The sequence below is a fragment of the Zootoca vivipara genome, chromosome 3 (assembly GCF_965207765.1).
Source record: "Zootoca vivipara chromosome 3, rZooViv2.hap1.1, whole genome shotgun sequence".
NCBI lineage: Eukaryota > Metazoa > Chordata > Lepidosauria > Squamata > Lacertidae > Zootoca > Zootoca vivipara.
This window is the reverse complement of record NC_142586.1, coordinates 72741697-72760029: the sequence shown is the minus strand read 5'-3', so window position 1 is coordinate 72760029 and position 18333 is coordinate 72741697. Positions and strand designations below refer to the sequence as shown.

The window sequence follows — 18333 nt, the reverse complement described above, 5'->3', positions numbered from 1 at the left end:
TCCTTGAGGACAGGTTTTTGCTGTGTTCTACAATTAAGAAAGTAACTGGAACACAGGAACCCTAACAGAACATAGCAATTTTAAATGAGGTCTTTTGGAGCATTTCCCTCAAAACTTGGAGATTGCACTGTTTTTTTTTTTGTTTTAATTGCCCTGATAATAGTACAATGCTTCTCAAATGTAAAGCGCTGATTAGTGAAGTGAGGGAAATCTTTGGTTAGTACTGGGTCTGATGACTTGAAGACACTCAGGCAATATATCCCTTAAAAGTGGGGCCAAGGTCCTAGATCCTCACCCGCTCACTGGCAGTAGCTGCTGGACCGTCTCCTCTCCTCAGCTGTCACTCACCTATCCATCAGTATATTTGCTGCTGCTTCTCCTCATTGCTGAAGGCCACTTCTCAGTCTCTTGGGCAATGGCAAGAGCTAGCACAGAACAGCCTGGTGAAATAACTACTGGCTGAGCAGCAATAAGATGGTAGCTGCTCCTCCTCCTTCTCCTTGCCACCAGTAGCCTGATTCAGGAGCTACAGTCAATGGAGGGGTATTTGCAGGCACATGGACAGATGCTTGACCATGCTGATCACTGAGATCAGATGTCTCTTGTTACTTTACTGATTAAGACAAAGTCTACCACAGAACTTCACATCAAATCACTGAAACAGTGTGGTTTACATCTGCAGGATACTTGTTACCAGTTGAATATATAGTCTGAATCCCCACAATAACAATGGGGTGTTAATTTTCTTTAAACACAATGAAAATAATACATAAAACAATACTAAATTCCGTTAACATTAGCTGAATTTTCCAGCACCTTTACAATGAGCAGATTTTGGAATTTCTAGCCCACTTTTATAGAACAGAACCTTGAATTTCAGGTGCTGTTTCTGAAAATTTATTTTTATTTGGGTTCCGGTTTCCGCCGGCAGGAATGGCGGACCTGTTTTCCATCCCTCTGACCTTCGTAAGGAATTTGGCGGTTGCTAGGGGAGTAAATGGCAACCCCCTACCCTCTCCGGGGGTTACGGAGAGGGGCCGCTGGCCCGCGATGCCCCCAGACCCACTCCGACTGTTTATGGAGTGGGGGGAGCTTGGGCTGAAAAGCACTTACGAGGGCCAGGACTCCCGGACGCTAATCTGCATGGCGGGGATTTCCATGGTTAAAGAAGATAATTAGGCTTAAATCTATGGACATACTTCAGAAGGAGGGGAAGAAGCGCTGTTTACTGCTGAGAAATTTATGCTGCTGAGGGAGAGGAGTCAAAGGCTGTATATCATCTGGAAGAAGGATTGATGGGGACGGAGCGATAAGGGAATTGAGTTTTTTTTTTATTTTTCTTCATACTTCGTACCTTCCCAGACGCGATGTCCTGGCTTGTTTGGAGTGAAAGAGAAGCAAAAGACTGTGTGAGTTGAACTTTATAAACTGTTGTTACTGAGCATATTTTTTAAAGATGTGGAGTTGCCGATGAGAAAAGCCCCCCCCCCCTAGTCGGACGGAAGGAGTCCTGGACGCGTTCGGAGGATTTATGAGCTGTGACGCACTTTGAATTGGAGCAGCGACCTGAAGCTAAGTTCAGCTATAGGGCAAGGAGATCCATTAATTTACCAAGAGTTTATGGTTTGATGTTTGGGTCTTCTGCCTGGAAAAGCTGTAAATTTTATAAAGATCGTTAATCTTCATGGCTATGAGAGAAAACGAAAGTGATTTGAGCTTTTTAAGATGACGCTGATTCGACGCAACAGGGAGCTCCAGACTAAGAAGATTTATGGGGAGGCTGGACTGATTAACCCACACAGGAGAAAGAACATTTGTGAAACCTTGTTTGATATTTATCTCAGCAGCTGGGAAACAATCGGTTGAAAGTGGAAAACATCTATGTGACTGTAAGGGGAAGATCTGGATTATTATGAACTTGGAGGACGATTTGAACTTTAGAAAAAAGACAGCAGTGGACGGTTGCGAGGAATCCCCAATTTCTTGAAGCATGGGAACCCAAATAAAAAATTTTCTAGACGATTTGGCATAACATTCGGTTTGATTGATATATATATGTGTATAATTTGAAATAATGAATGTGATATAATTGGTTTTAATTGGAAAATTAATAAAAATATTTAAAAAAAAAAGAAAAGTTATTTTTATTTAAAATTTATCAGTTGGCTGTGAAATGCTCAACACAAAATACAATGTAATTGAAAGCTTCATTTACAGGCACACATATACCTCAATAGATGAAAAGGAGACCTTCTGGTTTGTGAAGAGAGTTCTAGATATCTGACCAAATTCAACCAGGCGGGGGGAGGGATAAAAATGGAACATCCTAATCGTCAACAAGCAATCATGTTGACACTTGGGGCTCAGAAATGAACATAACCAGAATGGCATGAAGCAGAGGCATAACACATCCCAGATCTCTATCAACATTAGAACAGGCCATTTCTTCTGCTGAATATGTAAATTATTAGAACAAAACTGAATTCCAGAAAGTGGAGATTTTTGAACAGCAAACTGCTCTTCTACATTTAAAAAGTGAGACTTGTGAGATCTCAATCCGATTCCAGAATTAGATGCATCTCATTCATTGCAGACAGCCTGAGGATATAAACCATTATGTCACATATGGCTCCTCAAATCTACAAAGGTATATTTCATCTATCCCATCTTCTCTCACAAAAACATTTCCCATAATCTTCAGACACATTAGCCAACAATGAGATGGGCCAATGAACAGTTTTAGGAACAGTGCCACAATCTGGAGACTTAACCCTCCCTCCTAGAACATTTTAAAGCTCTGTGAAAACTTATCATGAGTGCAGCTTTAACCATCTCTATTTATTATAATAAAATGTGTTGCTTCCAGGAAATTAAGTCTGATTCAAATGTAAGCAAAGGTGGAAGTATATGAATTCACACTCATTTTTTATTCCGTTGATATTAAATGGCTCAAAAATAGTAGTCTGCAAAACTACTGAAAGGCTTGAAAGTAGCTTTTGAGATAAAACAAACAGGTATTTTGAATGAGTGAATAGACTTTTAAAAAATAAGTCAGTTAAAAACCATGCATGTTTATTTCTTTAGAATGGACGTAGGCAAACTCGGCCCTCCAGATGTTTTGGGACTACAATTCCCATCATCCGTAGCTAACAGGACCAGTGGTCAGGGATGGTGGGAATTGTAATCCCAAAACATCTGGAGGGCCGAGTTTGCCTATGCCTGCTTTAGAACTTCTATAACAGAATTTGTTTCCTCTTATGGCTATAAATGTGTACTGAAAGTTGGTGGCATTACTAGCACTATTCCAAGCTGAAGAAAGCTTCCTTCACACAGATGAGGATGTCAATTATCCCCTCCCCACCCCCCTGCCAAAATATGGAAGAGAATAAATACACATGATACAGTCAAGATAGATAACCCCTGAGCAAAGCAGCATTCTTAATGTCAGAATCATGATAAGGAATCTTGGAGACAGGAATCTAGGTGTTCATTAATTTTAGCTTCCAAAACTTCAGAACTGCAGACAGGGCAGGAAACTTTTCTGTTCTCAGCACTGGCAGAAGTAGCTGGCCTTTCTGAGGCTACTGGTTCGTGCTTTCTCTTCAAAGAAGGGCTGGTCAACCCTGGATCTGCTTTATGTATAAAGTATTTTTCAAAAGAAGCAGTGTCTTCCATTTTTGCCCGTTTTGCTGGTCCACCACTGTGTGTGCTGCTATTTCTAGGAGATGAACTATGGGATTTGGGAGTTGACGTAAATGGTTCAGAAATGCTTTTTACTGGTATCCTCTTCGAGTGTAAATCCCACGTAACATTTATAGGGCTTGACTTTGATCTTCCTCCATTAAAAGAAACATTTTTAATGGGCGAGCCATTAACATTAGTGTACGCTTTTTTGTTAGCAACTGATACTTTAGGGAGTGCAACATAGGAAGCAAATCTATTCTTATCACCTTCAGAAGAAAATGGTGAGGATATGCTTGCATTTTGAGGATTTGATCTTATCAAACCAGATGGTGAATGATGCTGCAAACTGAGCAGCAATCTGTTCTTATCATTGCTTGGACTTGCAGTCCTCTCTGATGGTGACAGGGTGCTTTTTCCTCCAAGGATATATCCTTTTCCACTAAAAGGAATTAGGGTCTGCATATTGCTTCCATTAGCGTTTCCTGCAAATACATCAGAAATACACAGAACAATCACATATTTGGAAAACATTCACCAGCAGTACTCTATTACATCTCTAGGAGCGATCATTCATCAGAAGAATCTTTTCCCCTGCTTAACACTTTTAGTTATGTACTCTTTGGTTTATGCTATAAACCACCCAGTAATATTAACTGATGAAAAACAGTGTAGAAATGGTTATGAGGCTGGTAATAACATCACCATCCTCTGCTGGTAATCCTATATAATAAAGTCCAAGTGTCTCTGCGTCCAGTCCCTGTGTCCCTGGGTTTGCGCTACTGCGCATGTGCCCCACGGACACAGGGATTGGACGCAGAGACTGGACGCACACACACGGGTGCTCTCCCCACCCCACCCCTCTGCCTCCCGTTTCCCTGCGGCCGCCAACCGCCACTCCCGGCCAGACAGCGCCTCACTGTGCTTACGCTAAAGCGCGAGGAGAAGGAGGCTGCTTTCTTTTCCTTTTTTTCTCCCCTACGCTCCCCCCCCCCGGCGACCAGCAGCAAGCGGGCATTGCGCACACGCATGCGCGCTCTCCCCCCCTGCCTACTGTTTCCCTCGCGGTGCAATCGCAAGGTTGAGTGTCTGACTGACTTTGGTTGGCTACAGCGACGGCCATGTAGCGCTGCGGCGGCTGCCGGGGGGGGGCGAACGACAGGGAGAGCGTCGGTGGGAGCAGCCGCTGGAGCTAGGCCTGGTCCTGAGGCGGCGGTGGACAAGGAGGGGGCTCGAGCCCAGGGGGAGGGCAGGAAGGAAAGAGGGCCCTGGCTGCCCCTACCTTCCCCCCTCCCCTGCCTAGGCATGGACCGCGGCAGCCAAGGAGGAGGAGGTGGAGCAGCGATGGAGGAGCAGCGCCGGTGGCAGCCCAGGAGAGTCCCGGCGCGTGTGGGTGGAGAAAAGAAGGGAGGGGGAGAGAGAGAGCGGGAATGGGCGGAGGGAATTGCATGTTCTAGCACCCGTTAATTTAACGGGCTTCAAGATACTAGTAACTAAATGATATTCAAGTACCTTTGCCATCAGCTAGGAATTTTGATTGTGGGATCTTCTCTTTGCCTTTCTTGGTGTAGTTCTCTGGCTCCTTAACCTTGGTATATGTACCTCCACACGTCTGTTGGTGCTCAGCCCACCAGAAGTCGTTTGCAGATGGTGCTCTATTCATTGCACGCTTCACATAGCCAAAATACGGCTTTTTATTTTGACATGGACCATTGCATCGCCACCAGTGCTGGCGATAGGAATCCACTTCATCATGAAACTCATGATAGATCTAAATATAACCAACAAATTTGTCTTAATGCAGAACATTCATTCACACCAGATGAACCCGCAGCCCACCGTGAAGACTGATGGAATCAGGCCAACCAGGGCTTCCCAAGTCACTACAGGCAAGAGGCATGGATATTGGAGCTGTCCCCAAACACAGAAGAAAATCAAACGGTATCTACTAACAACAGAATTCTGTGGTCTGTTTCAAATATCAAGGCCAAAACATGGTTTGGCAACTGGAGGTATGCAGGGGCTTGTATGTTCAGTTCTACAGAGATATATGTAAATTTCCTGTCTTGTGATATTCAGAGTTTGCTGTAATGTCTGAAGCAGTCGAACGATGGTTATTGTTAACCACATTTGCATCCAAATTAGAATCTTAAACCCACTCCAAACCATAGTTATTTATTCTCATTTGAAAGAAAGTTATGATTAACAATAACCACAATTTTCCCAACTCACACATCACACCATGGAGGCCTTCCAAAACCTGGTGCCCTCCAAATGTTTCAGGCTACATTTCTCACTAATCCTAGCCAAACGTACTAGGTAATGTTGTCCAAAACATTTGGAGGGCACCAGGTTGGGGAAGGCTGCCGTGGCAAATGATTCACGGGGCTTAGTAAGGTGGGTTTAAAAAATGTTTCTGTTTTGGATTTGATATATTTCATAAGGCTAGTTTGCCTGAGGATAAGTAACATTTTCACTCTTGGCAACTTTTGTCAGGGGAACTGGAATGTCAGGGGAACTGGAAGTGACAGCTGGGGCAGTTAGGGGAAGAAGAGACAGAATGGTGGGCTATTGAGGAAAAAATACATGTCGTCGTGTTTGTGAAATGCATCTGGTAAGAGAGACTGTTTGAAACTCCCATTGTTCTAGGCACATTTTGGGACAGGGAATTTCATTAGCGCGAGCAGTTTCAGAGCTCTGGGCGCAGTACTGCGCGTAAAATTTCAGATTACAACTGCAGAGTGGAAGGAAAGGAGGACCTTTTTCTGCCTCCCAATTTCCAACTACTCTCTGAAGACTGGAGAGGAGACCCTCTTAAGCAGGCATCCCCAAACTGCGGCCCTCCAGATGTTTTGGCCTACAACTCCCATGATCCCTAGCTAACAGGAACAGTGGTCAGGGATGATGGGAATTGTAGTCCAAAACATCTGGAGGGCCGAAGTTTGGGGATGCCTGCTCTTAAGAATAACAGAGAGGTGGGCAGGGGAAGGACTAGACCATGTGAAAAATGAACATAATATTTTCATTAATTTTCAGCTTTGTATTCTTGTTATAAAAAAAGCGCACCTGGATATTCTGTTGTTGCGTCCATAACCTAGGTTCAAGGTGCCATTTAGCTCCTAGCTTTCATATCTCAGTTTCTAACACTGTTTGGGAGTGGCTGTGGGGGATAGAATGGCTGTAAGGTGCAGGAGTCTCTGGCAGCCTGCAATGAGAGCACTGCCTCACAGGGAGCAACACCACAGCACCATAAGGGACTGAACTGGGGAAGAGGACAGCAGTGTTGATTTTTATTGTACAAGAAAGGACACAGTCTTGGAAGGGTATTGTACGCTGGAAAAAACATATTCCCTCATTTATAATAAAAGTCGTTTTAACCAAGATGTTCAGGGCGGCTTCCAAACGCCCTTCCCAGAGTGCAACTCTGGAGTGTGGCCTTCCACCAAAAATCAGTTTTCCAAATCTACAAACTAGTATTCGTTACAGAGAATGCTTACTGTAATATTGGCTCCAGTTAGGCGGTTTATCCGATGCATGTGTTTGCAGAATTCCGGGCCATGGGATTCACGATCTTTGTCATTATTAGTGACAAATAACAAGGCATGAATCATTTCATGTAACAGGGTCTGAAATTAAAATTATTACTGGATTACTTAAAATGCTGTGTCCTAACATACAGGTAAAACATTCGATTACTTATTGTTAAGTTGACTACCAAAAGAAATGGTAGTCAATTTAAAAAATAAAGCTTAAAATCTTCTTGCTTCCAGTTTTCCATTCTTTGAGATAAGTCAGACATGATCCCAGCTTCATAAACCAAAATTTGGGACACAAACCTTTGAAGTTTCCTCCCAAACCAATCCTTCCATGTGTTAAGATCAGCAACTGATGCCTCCCTTGTTGTTATGCATCTGAGAGGCACCTGTTATGCAGCAAAGAGGGCTTATTCTGTACTGGCAGTCCAACTATGGAATACCCTCCCCCCTAAAACACAGAACAGTTTTGGGGATCAGCTGAAAACACACCTATTCCACCAGACTTTTCGGGGGAGGGGGAGTTGACCACATACAGTGGACCCTCGGGTTACATTACCTTCAGGTAATGTAACTTTCAGGTTGCGAACGCGGCAAACCCGGAAGTGTATACTTCTGGGTTTCACCGTGCACGCATGCGCAGAAGCGCTCAACCGCGCCATGTGTGTGTGCAGAAGCGGCACCTCTACTTAAGTAATTTTCAGGATGAGAACGGACCCCCCAGAATGAATTAAGTTTGTATCCGGAGGGTCCACAGTAGTTAGATTTTGATTGATTGGTGTGATTTTATCTGTTCCTTTGTTTTTATGCTTCAAATTGTATCGGTTGATTTTAATTTATATTACTGCACCCTATGCTGGTATCACATAGAAATATTTTATGAGAAATAAACACAACATTTCAAGGAGACATTCACATTATAAGCGGAAATAATGGGTAAAAAATACCACTAAAGGGCAGGAGAGGATGGAGAAGTCTCTGCAAGCAGCAAGCAGCTGCTTGCTTCTCCTGTCTTTGCAGAAGTAGCTGTAATATAAGATAGCTATTTGCAGCACTGGTAAACATGTTTGTTTCCGAAACTACAAGATACATTTGATTTTGGGAATGTACATATCAGCTGCAAGAAATGCACATGTTTTGGTTCATATCTATATACAAAAGAGGAATACCTCTACAAGATCCTTTCTTGGCCGCAACTTCAAAAGTGGTTCACTGAGCCGGATGGAGCACATTCCACCACGGCCTTCATAGCAGCAAACTCCTGCACACCTAGAAATACAAATAAAAAAAGGCAAATTGTTTACTAAGACACAAACTAGACTTGCTAAATATTAGGTACTCTTATTAAACATTAGGTGCCCACTGCTAGTGGCTGGACTAGGACCTCCTGAGAGGTACGAAAGCAGGCACTTTCTCCAATTCTGTTACAATTTGAGTTAGAATATTTAGTTTACAAATAATGTCCTCACACTGCAGCAAGTATACTAGCAGACATAATAAGTTATTGATTTTTAATTTGTGATACCATGTACTGCAGGAAACCTGCAGCCCTCCATATATTGTTGGATTCCAGTTTCATTCAGCATGGAGAATTGTCAGGATACAGCAATATCTGGAGGGTCACAAGTTGCCCTCTCCTACACGAACTGCATCTCTCACAAAGGTCAGATAAAAGACAGAATACAACATGCTCCTCAAGTTGTAAACGAGCACCAGGAGCCCACACGTAGTATACAAATACAGAGAAGCTGCTTTTTGACTGTGTGCTTGTGGATACAGTCATGCCACCTGGAACAAGACCAAAACTTGATGACTATTTTGTGACATTCAGTGTGGTTCCAATAGAAACTGCTCAGTTATGGATTTTGGGAAATTCCCTTAAGGACTAACACTGCTATCCTAGCCACATCTGCTCAAAAGTTAAGTCCTACGTCGCTCAACAGGGCTTAGTCCTAGGTAAGCGGGGTGAGGTATCCAACTTAGTCCATCTCCTTTCTTTTTTGGGTGCATCTTGGAAAAAAAGTTCCCTGGGCGATCCTCACACCAGTCAGCTGGACCATTTACTGTCTTTATTATTCCCGATTTGAACTATAAAATGGTGATTCTCTTGAGTTAAAATGAGAGTACCCCCAAACATTTTTTAGGGGGGGGGGAAAGCACTGATTATTATCATGATGATTTTTGATCATTTGTTACCCGCCTCCCCGCCCCCTCAGGTCCCAGAGCGAGTAACAGCCTTAAGGGCGATTCACAGCCGCCTTTTCCTTCTCCCGCGATCGCCCTTCTCCTTACAGCGTCATGCGCGGGCTCCACTTCACTTCCACGGCTGCCAGGCGGCCCCAGAAGAGGGTCTCGTTGAACTGCAGGAAGAGGCCTCGAACGTCCGGGCTCGGGTCCAGCAGCTCCCAGGCGCTGTCCACGACGGAGAGCGACCGCGCCGGGGAACCGGGCGAGGCGGCCACCGCCTTCGCCCCCTGAGCTTCCCCGTCCTCTGCCTCCCACTCCGCCTGCAGCCGAAGGGCCAGCAAGAAGTCGCCGTCCATCTCGCCCAGGCAGGATGCCAGCCAGCCGACGGTCGCGAACTCTTCAAACTTCGGCGCATGCGCCAAACAACTTGCCCTAGGAGGAGTACAGAGGCGCGCCTCCCTCCCCCCCCCAATCCATCCCCATCCGCTCTGGTTTCGTTACGCGCTTGCGCGGGGCCCCGCTAAGCCCGGAAGTGCCGCCCCGTGTGTAGCTCTACTCACTGGGTCTGGTTCGCCGTTGTGCCGGCCGCTCCACGCCCTCTCTCTTCCGTCGCGCTCGCGAGGCCGTCAGCGTCGGGCGCAGGCGCTCTGGCGGCTTGGCTTTTGGCGCTGGCCTTCTTCCTCTCTGCCGCTCGCTCCGCTCTCTCGTTGCTCCGGGTTCGGACATGGCGCTGTCTGTGGGCGAGGGGACGGCGGGCGGCGGCGGCGGCGGGAGCCGTCTGAGGCGGCAGCTGGAGTCCGGCAGCTACGCGGCGGAGGAGTACGTGAAGCAGCTGTCTCAGCAGTCGGACGGCGACCGGGACTTGCAGGAGCACCGGCAGCGCATCCAGGCGCTGAGCGAGGAGACGGCGCAGAGCCTCAAGCGCAACGTCTACCAGAACTACCGGCAGTTCATTGAGACGGCGCGCGAGATCAGCTACCTGGAGAGCGAGATGTACCAGCTGAGCCACATCCTCACCGAGCAGAAGGGCATCATGGAGGCCGTCACGCAGGCCCTCCTGCAGCAGGCCAGCGCCGCCGACCGCGACGACCCGGCCCTGGGGGGCGCCCGGCGGGCCGCTGCCGACCCCCACACCAACCCCTTCCTGGCCCTCTCGGCCAAAGACAACGCTGCCAGCGAGGAGGGCCGCCAACGCACCCTCACCACCCTCCTGGAGAAGGTGGAGGGCTGCCGCGACCTGCTGCCAGAGAGCCCCGGCAAGTACTTGGTCTACAACGGGGACCTCGTGGAGTATGATGCCGACCACATGGTGCAGGTCCAGAGGGTGCACGCCTTCCTCATGAATGACTGCCTGCTTGTGGCGGCATGGCTCCCTAACAAGCGCGGGGCATACCGGTACGATGCCCTTTACCCGCTGGATGGGCTGGCGGTGGTCAACGTCAAGGACAACCCGCCCATGAAGGACATGTTCAAGCTGCTCATGTTCCCCGAGAGCCGTATCTTCCAAGCAGAGAACGCCAAGATCAAGAAAGAGTGGCTGGAAGTGTTGGAGGAGACCAAGAGGAATCGCGTCCTCAGTGAGAAGCGGCGGCTAGAGCAAGAGGCCCCAGTGCGGGCCCCTCCCCCCTCCCCTCCAGAAGCCACCAATCCTTTTGAGGATGAGGATGAAGAGGAGGCAACACCGGACGAAGAAGTGGTGGATTTGTCCCTAGAATGGATTCAGGAGTTGCCCGAGGATCTGGATGTCTGCATTGCTCAGAGAGACTTTGAAGGGGCAGTTGATTTGCTAGATAAACTGAATGAGTACCTGGGAGATAAGCCTGTGACCCAGCCAGTCAGGGAACTACGAACAAAAGTGGACGAAAGAGTCCGACAGCTCACTGATGTGCTTGTATTTGAACTTTCTCCAGATAGGTCTCTACGGGGTGGGCCTAGAGCTACCCGCCGAGCTGTTTCTCAGCTCATCCGCTTGGGTCAATCAACCAAAGCATGTGAACTTTTCTTGAGGAACAGGGAAGCTGCAGTACACACAGCCATCCGCCAGTTGCGCATTGAAGGTGCCACTCTGCTGTATATTCACAAGCTCTGCCATGTCTTCTTCACCAGCCTGTTAGAGACTGCAAGGGAGTTCGAGACAGACTTTGCAGGCAACAGTGGATGTTATTCTGCCTTTGTTGTCTGGGCCCGATCTGCTATGAGGATGTTTGTGGATGCATTTAGCAAGCAGGTGTTTGACAGTAAGGAGAGCTTATCCACTGCTGCCGAGTGTGTGAAGGTATGAAGAAAATATAGGCCCAAACGTGGGTGTATTATGTTCAGTCACACACACACTGGATGACCACAATTTCATTCTTATAACTACTTCAGTTTTCCAGATAATGTCATAGAATACAGGGCAAGGAGGAAACCAGTGAGTCATTTAGTCCAATTCCCAGTCCTGAAACAGGGTGTTCTGTCTGTAAAGAAGCTGTGAAAATAATTTATTGCAGTAGCTGCATTGGCTATCCTGTACTCCACATTCCCCATCACTCAGAGCCTCTCTCCCTTTTCAACTCTTATAATGTTAGAGTGCTTTTTGCTTAATTCTAAAGCAGAGCAACACAAGCATTTCTTGCTCTTCTAGCGTAAAGGAGTCATTCCACTTTAAGATTAGGATCAAAAGAAAGGGCGAGTCGTGTGGCATGACTTTACAGATTTTGACTATCTGATCAAAGCGTATTTTGCTCTTGAGACCTTCTGGAGTTGTTACTTGTCTTTCAGGAAAAGGCAGTCTGTACTGGATATCCAAGGTGCCTCCTCCCTACAGCCAGCAAAAACAATGAGGAGTGTAGGGGCCCACATCTGCTTTCTGCCCTAATCATGTGGCAGTCCCAAATACACTAGGAACAGTAGTGGGCAGACTGATGTGGGGGATTAAAGGAGGGGGGTGGGACACCATGTATGCCACCTTGAGCTCCTTAGATAAAAAGGTGGGACAGAGATGCAGTAAATACATAAATGTGTTGGGTAAAATTACTTTTACCCAAGTTTGGAGAAGTTTGCCTGGACAGAATTGCTCCGCAACCCACTCCTCCAGTGAGATGCCCTGATTAGTGGGAAAAGGTGGTCTCATGTCTTTGCTTTAGGTGAAGAAGACTGTCATGGCTGATCCTATCCTGCCAGGAAAGAGACAGCCTGGATTACCTTGCATTGCCTGCTGCTCTGACCAATGTGATACAGCAAAGGCAGTGAACCTGGGGCCCAGGGGCTGCTTGTAAACTCCAGGTGTCTCTCTGGACTATCTTTAGGCCATATCCCTTTCACGGGCCATACCCCTTACCTGCTCTGCTCCACATCCTCCTTAGATGCTATTGCCTGGTAGAAATGTATTATTGACAATGCCTCCTGTTTGCCTGGATGGAGAGATATGTAGAATCTCCAGGTTTTGTGTTGTTGGGTTGTAGCCTACTGTACAAAAGTAAGGGTCACAGCCATTGCTCGGGCCACTTTTGTCTTTTGTCATGCACATCACTGGCATATGACACCCCCCCCCCAAAGGTCCCTCACAAGGGGATGCAACCCTCTGGATAACAAATGTTTCCCACTCTGGGATACAGACTGCCTTTTTCTGAAGGCCAGAATGGTAGGGATTAATGCTGGATCATATCTTCTTCTCCTCCTTAATGTATATAGTGTTAGAAACTCGGATAGAAAAGCTAGGAGCCAAATGCTTTCTGGGACCTGGATTGTGGGCACCAAAAAAGAATGTCTGGTTGCCACTGGGGGTGGGGGGCGGTCAGCAACACTTTTTATTTATTATTTTGATAAGCATGAATTAACAAACAATTCACATAAGTGACACATTGTTAATATCACATTTTTAGCAGAAATGACATATTTAGTTTGGTTTTTACAATAAAAATATTGGCACCATACTTCAGTTTTCAAAACACTCTACTCTTTATTGTTAATCTCCTTAACATATTGTCTATCCTTAACATATACTTTGAGGCTTCAAAGCACATACATTTCAGTAATCCTTGAGTGTCAGTCAGGTGCAAAAAATGGCACCCTGACTTTTTGAGGTTCTCTCAAATGGAGAATCCTTAAGGTACAAAATAATAATAATAATAATATTTATACCGCGCCCTTCCCAGTCAAGACCGGGCTCAGGGCGGCTAACAACAAAAATATCAAAACAAGCATAAAAGAAACAATTCAATTAAAATACAGATTAAATACAATGTTAAAATTCAATTTTAAAATTAGGAATCTACAAGTGCGCCTGGCGTCCTGCTCATTTCGAACCCTGAATGTACGTCATGTGTTTTTCCTGCTGTTCACAATGGGATTAAAGCTATCTTATCTTTTAGCGTGTCTCTCTTGTGCAACTGCTTAAAGATGTAGTAAAATTAATCATGTAACTTGTTATTGAAGGTGGCAAAGGAACACTGCAAGCAGCTCAGTGAGATTGGTTTGGATCTGACCTTCATCATTCATACCCTGCTAGTGAAGGATATCAAAGGGGCTTTGCAGAGCCAGAAAGATATCATAATGGAGGCTACAAAACATCGTAACTCTGAAGAGATGTGGCGGAGAATGAACTTGATGACCCCTGAAGCTTTAGGAAAACTTAGAGAGGAGATGAAGAGCTGTGGTGTGACCAATTTTGATCAGTACACTGGTGATGACTGCTGGGTAAATCTTAGCTATACTGTTGTGGCTTTCACCAAACAGACCATGACCTTCTTGGAGGAAGCTCTCAAGCTCTACTTCCCAGAGCTCCATATGGTTCTGCTGGAAAGTCTGGTGGAGATAATCCTTGTGGCCATCCAGCATGTTGATTACAGTTTACGCTGTGAACAGGACCCTGAGAAGAAAGCATTCATCAGGCAGAATGCATCTTTCCTTCATGAAATTGTCCTTCCTGTTGTAGAGAAGAGGTTTGAGGAAGGAGTAGGGAAACCGGCTAAGCAGCTGCAAGATCTGAGGAATACTTCAAAACCGGTGCGTGTTAATCCTGAAAGTACTACCTCTGTAGTGTGAAATGTAATCTCTCATTATTTTAGTATAACATGTCATGTATACATGTGCACATTTTCAAACATACATTAACATTCCCTTTAACTAATTATGCCCTGCAAAAAAAGAAGAAGACAAAGCAAGTACTTTAGTAGAAGAGCCACATCTAGTATATTTTCCTCAAAGGTTGTGGCATTAGGTAAAGGAGCTCATCTAGTGTCAAAGTGTGTTTTGGCCCAAAGGCTAATGAACTATTTAAATATAATTAGTATGATCAAGAATAGCTTCTGATAAGTATTTTACAGAAATATAAATGATGAGATACACCTAGTGCTTCTATTATATTGACCTTCAGAAAAAGAAGAATCAGTTTGAGAAACAAAAAGCAAATTTGCATAATTCCCTCTTTGATAAATTGAAAAAAAGGTTGTAAAAACCACAGCAAATGCTGCTTTTCAAAAATGTGTGGCTTAAAATTCCTCTGAAAATTAAAACTTGGCAGGAGCATGGAATTCAGTCTTGCGTGTAGCAGTTCCTGTGTGCATTACTGATTCTTGGTAATGATAAATCTATAAACGTAAATGATGGTGGTCAAATACAAATGCTGTCAAAGTCAAATTCAGTCTCATTTGTGGCAGGTGAGAATTGGATTGAATGAGCAGTTGCTACACGGACTGTTGTTCCACTTGGGGATTGTTTTTTTGCAGTTTAGTCACAGCTCCTTGGCAGCCATAGGGCCAAATCTGTTATTCAGATTTCTTAAAACACCACCCAAACCTGCATTGTTAAATTAGCTGTGGGAAGTGCTTTGTCAAAAACATGCACACAATTCCATTATGGCCCTCTATACATTTGGGGGGGGGGGCTTGCCACCAGGCATGTTAATTGAAGGAAAGGTGTATCATCGAATCTAGGTTGATAACTGCTTATGTAATCAACACGAATAATGACTTGAAAACAAATAAAACAGAGAATAGTTTTACATGTTGCCAAATCAGCCTGATAAAGGGAACCCCTGCAGAATTCATGATGTGAAAAACTACCCATTTGTGATCAAGTGATGAAGGGTGCAACAGGGGTGAGAAGTGACCTTGTATGAATAGCAAGGAGCTTTTGAGTTACCATAAGTGAAAATTAGGGTTTGGGGGTAGAGGCACGTGTGCAGTAGACAATGAAAGCTTGTAGGAACTATAACCAAGGCCTATTCCTAGCAGGCTTGTCTGTAGCTCTGCACACAGTATGATTGTGTATAATGTAGGTAGAGGGTTTTAGGTTTTTATTCTTTTCAAGCATAGGTAGGTGTTATGTCTGCAAATTTAATACTGCCTAACATATTGTGACATCCCCACCATGTTGTACACTGGGATTGCATAATTGACACTGAACCATAGTTAATGACACCAGGGGACATTTTTCCATGGAATATAAGAAGAAACAGCTAATGTTCTTTAAAAAGATGTAAAATAAACTGTCTGGATTGTATGCTGAAAAGTATTAAAGGCCTTAATTCACAATTGTGGCCTTTGGAGATCTGTTCCCTCTGGTCTTGAGAACTTGAGAACATAAAAATAATAGAGGAAGCATAATTGTGAGAGTACCAATAGTTTGCCCCAGGAAAAAAAGTTATAAGGAAAAATTACTTTCTGGCGCAGCATTGTAGAAGTGTTTGGTTCAAAATGTTGCTTGATATTATGTAGCTCTGTGCCCTCCAGATATTTTAGACTATAGCTCCCATCAGCCTCAGCCAGCATGGCCGTGGTGGCCAGAACAGATGTGAGTTTAGTCCAAAACATTTTGAGGGTATCTGGTTGGAGAAGGGTGGCACAATGCATAGTGTTGTAGGGCAAGTCACATCTTGCAAATGGTTAATTTTGCCTCTCACTGCCAGTGGCTGGATGGCAACTGGGATCAGCTGAGTGTGACACATGTAGTGTGATTCACCTTCCTTTGATCTCTAAAAGAGTGTGGTGTAGAAAATGCTTAGTGTGTGGATGTGAAATACATGGCCCTCTGGAAGTTGTTGGACTACAACTCCCACAATCCATTAGTCATGCTGGCTGGGCCTGTTGTGATTTGGGAGTCCAACATCATCTGGAGGGCCACACATTTCCCATCCCTCCTTGAACATATTGTCTAATATGCAGTCATGGTAAATGGGCTGTTATGCCAAAGGATAGTAGGTATAATTATTTGCTCTCTCTTTCTGTGTGTGTGACACACAAAACAGCTTTGCATTCTCCAGTCATTGTATGTATGATTTTTTTTAAAATACACACAAGAAAATCCCCCTCAGGACTGTTCATCCAGCAGACTGAAGAAGCTGCCATTTAATTAACAGAGAAACTCCTCATTGGGTGTTCAGTAGACTGCTGAAGAGGGCCCCACTGAACTATGTAGAGCAATTCTGGGTTTCTGACGAACAACAAATAGTCCCGGTGCTTAGTAACTTACGATTCTGTTTATATCATGCCTGTGAATGTATGGAGGCCAAATTATTTATGAATGAGAATAATGCCTAAACATGCAGACTGTATTTGTAAATTAACACAAATGACTGGATTAAAAAAGTGTGCCCTAACAATCTTTCAAATTGTGTTTTGTCTTCTTAAGCCTCTGTATGTGTATGAACAATGAGTCTCAAAGCACCTCTCATCAAGAGAGACAGACTGAAAGAGAAGCTGGCCATAGCTTACATGCCTCATCTAGCCTACAAACTTATAAGACACACAAGGATGGGGAAAGGCAGAGTAGGGAGATCAGTTCTTCAAGGCCAGACCAAAGTTTTGAACCGCAAGCATTCATATGCCTTGGGGCCAGGTTCAATCTAATGTTCATGGTGTTCTTGCTTGAATAGCAATTGATGGATCTTGCTCCTCTGGCTGATGGATGAGGCCAGAGTGCCCTTCCCTCTTGCTTTTGCATCCCACAGTCATTCATCAGTGGGAGCACAGTGTTCTTTCCGGCAGGGAGAGGGGAGGAAAGTCACCTGCAGCGGCTCTGTCTTTGGCCAGTAGGTGGGACCAGGTTTGTTTCCCTCTTGCCACAGTGGTCTTCCTTTGCTGATGACAGAGGTCAGAATTCTCTACAGCCTTGTATCAAGTAAACCCTGATATGGAGCATTGAGCACATGAATGTGTGTGTGTTAGTATTTGGTAAGAAAGCAAGGTCATCCGAGTCTGCCTTAGTTATTAAACAAAACCCATATTTTAAAATTTGTGCAGAGTCACACCAATTACCCTAGTTCCTGATTTGCTCCAGTGATCAATGGTATGCCACATTAACACCGTTTGTGCTATGACTTCCATGCTATAATTAGGAGTGGGGGAAATGACATGGGATTTTGCATATTACACAGCCTACTGCCCATGCTTTCTACATGCATGTTTGCTGTCCGGAGACACGGGAGGACATGAATAGAATTTTGGTTCACAAAGGGCAATGATCCTATGAAAGTGTCTATTCCTTTTGTAAAGCTATGTTTACTACAGTAATTGCAATCAGACATAATGGCTAAATAGAGCCTCCAGGATCAGAAGCAGTATACCCCTAAATAGTTGATGCTGGGGATGAACTTAAGAATGGCATTGTGGTCTTCAGGACCGTGTGCAACTGAGCATGATACACTTCCTTTCAGACCCTTACTTTCCTCATATCTTTCCACACTCAACAGCTGTAGATAAGATCCTCTTTCAAATACCTGCTTGCTTAATGCATCCACAGACAGACGTTCTCATAGCAGATTGTTCCTGTATGTGAGTGTCAAAAGATAGAATTGGAGATAAAGTGCTCAGCTGGACTTTGGTGTGATTCAGCTTGCGAATTCTTTTATTCTTAAATTATTATTATTATATATTTATTTATTTATAACCCGCCTTTTCCACAAGAAGTCAAAGCGGCTTACAGATAAAAATAAGAACAGCTAGAAACAGTG

At 44.7% G+C, this 18333-nt stretch overlaps 2 protein-coding genes across 2 annotated transcripts; one reads left to right on the top strand and one right to left on the bottom strand.

Annotated features, from left to right (window-relative positions):
* Positions 1 to 2125: 2125 nt before the first annotated feature.
* On the bottom strand, positions 2126 to 9891 carry SPRTN (SprT-like N-terminal domain). Its single transcript, XM_035108455.3, has 5 exons — positions 9507 to 9891; positions 8384 to 8483; positions 7179 to 7307; positions 5194 to 5452; positions 2126 to 4166 (listed from the first exon to the last, which is right to left on the bottom strand). Exons 1-5 carry the CDS (start codon positions 9755 to 9757, stop codon positions 3451 to 3453), a joined length of 1455 nt encoding a protein of 484 aa, XP_034964346.1. The 5' UTR covers positions 9758 to 9891; the 3' UTR covers positions 2126 to 3450.
* Positions 9892 to 10011: 120 nt separating this feature from the next.
* On the top strand, positions 10012 to 16985 carry EXOC8 (exocyst complex component 8). The gene is made up of 2 exons (XM_035108458.3): positions 10012 to 11676; positions 13818 to 16985. The coding sequence occupies exons 1-2, from the start codon at positions 10126 to 10128 to the stop codon at positions 14424 to 14426; spliced, it is 2160 nt and encodes a 719-aa protein (XP_034964349.1). The 5' UTR covers positions 10012 to 10125; the 3' UTR covers positions 14427 to 16985.
* Positions 16986 to 18333: the final 1348 nt, after the last annotated feature.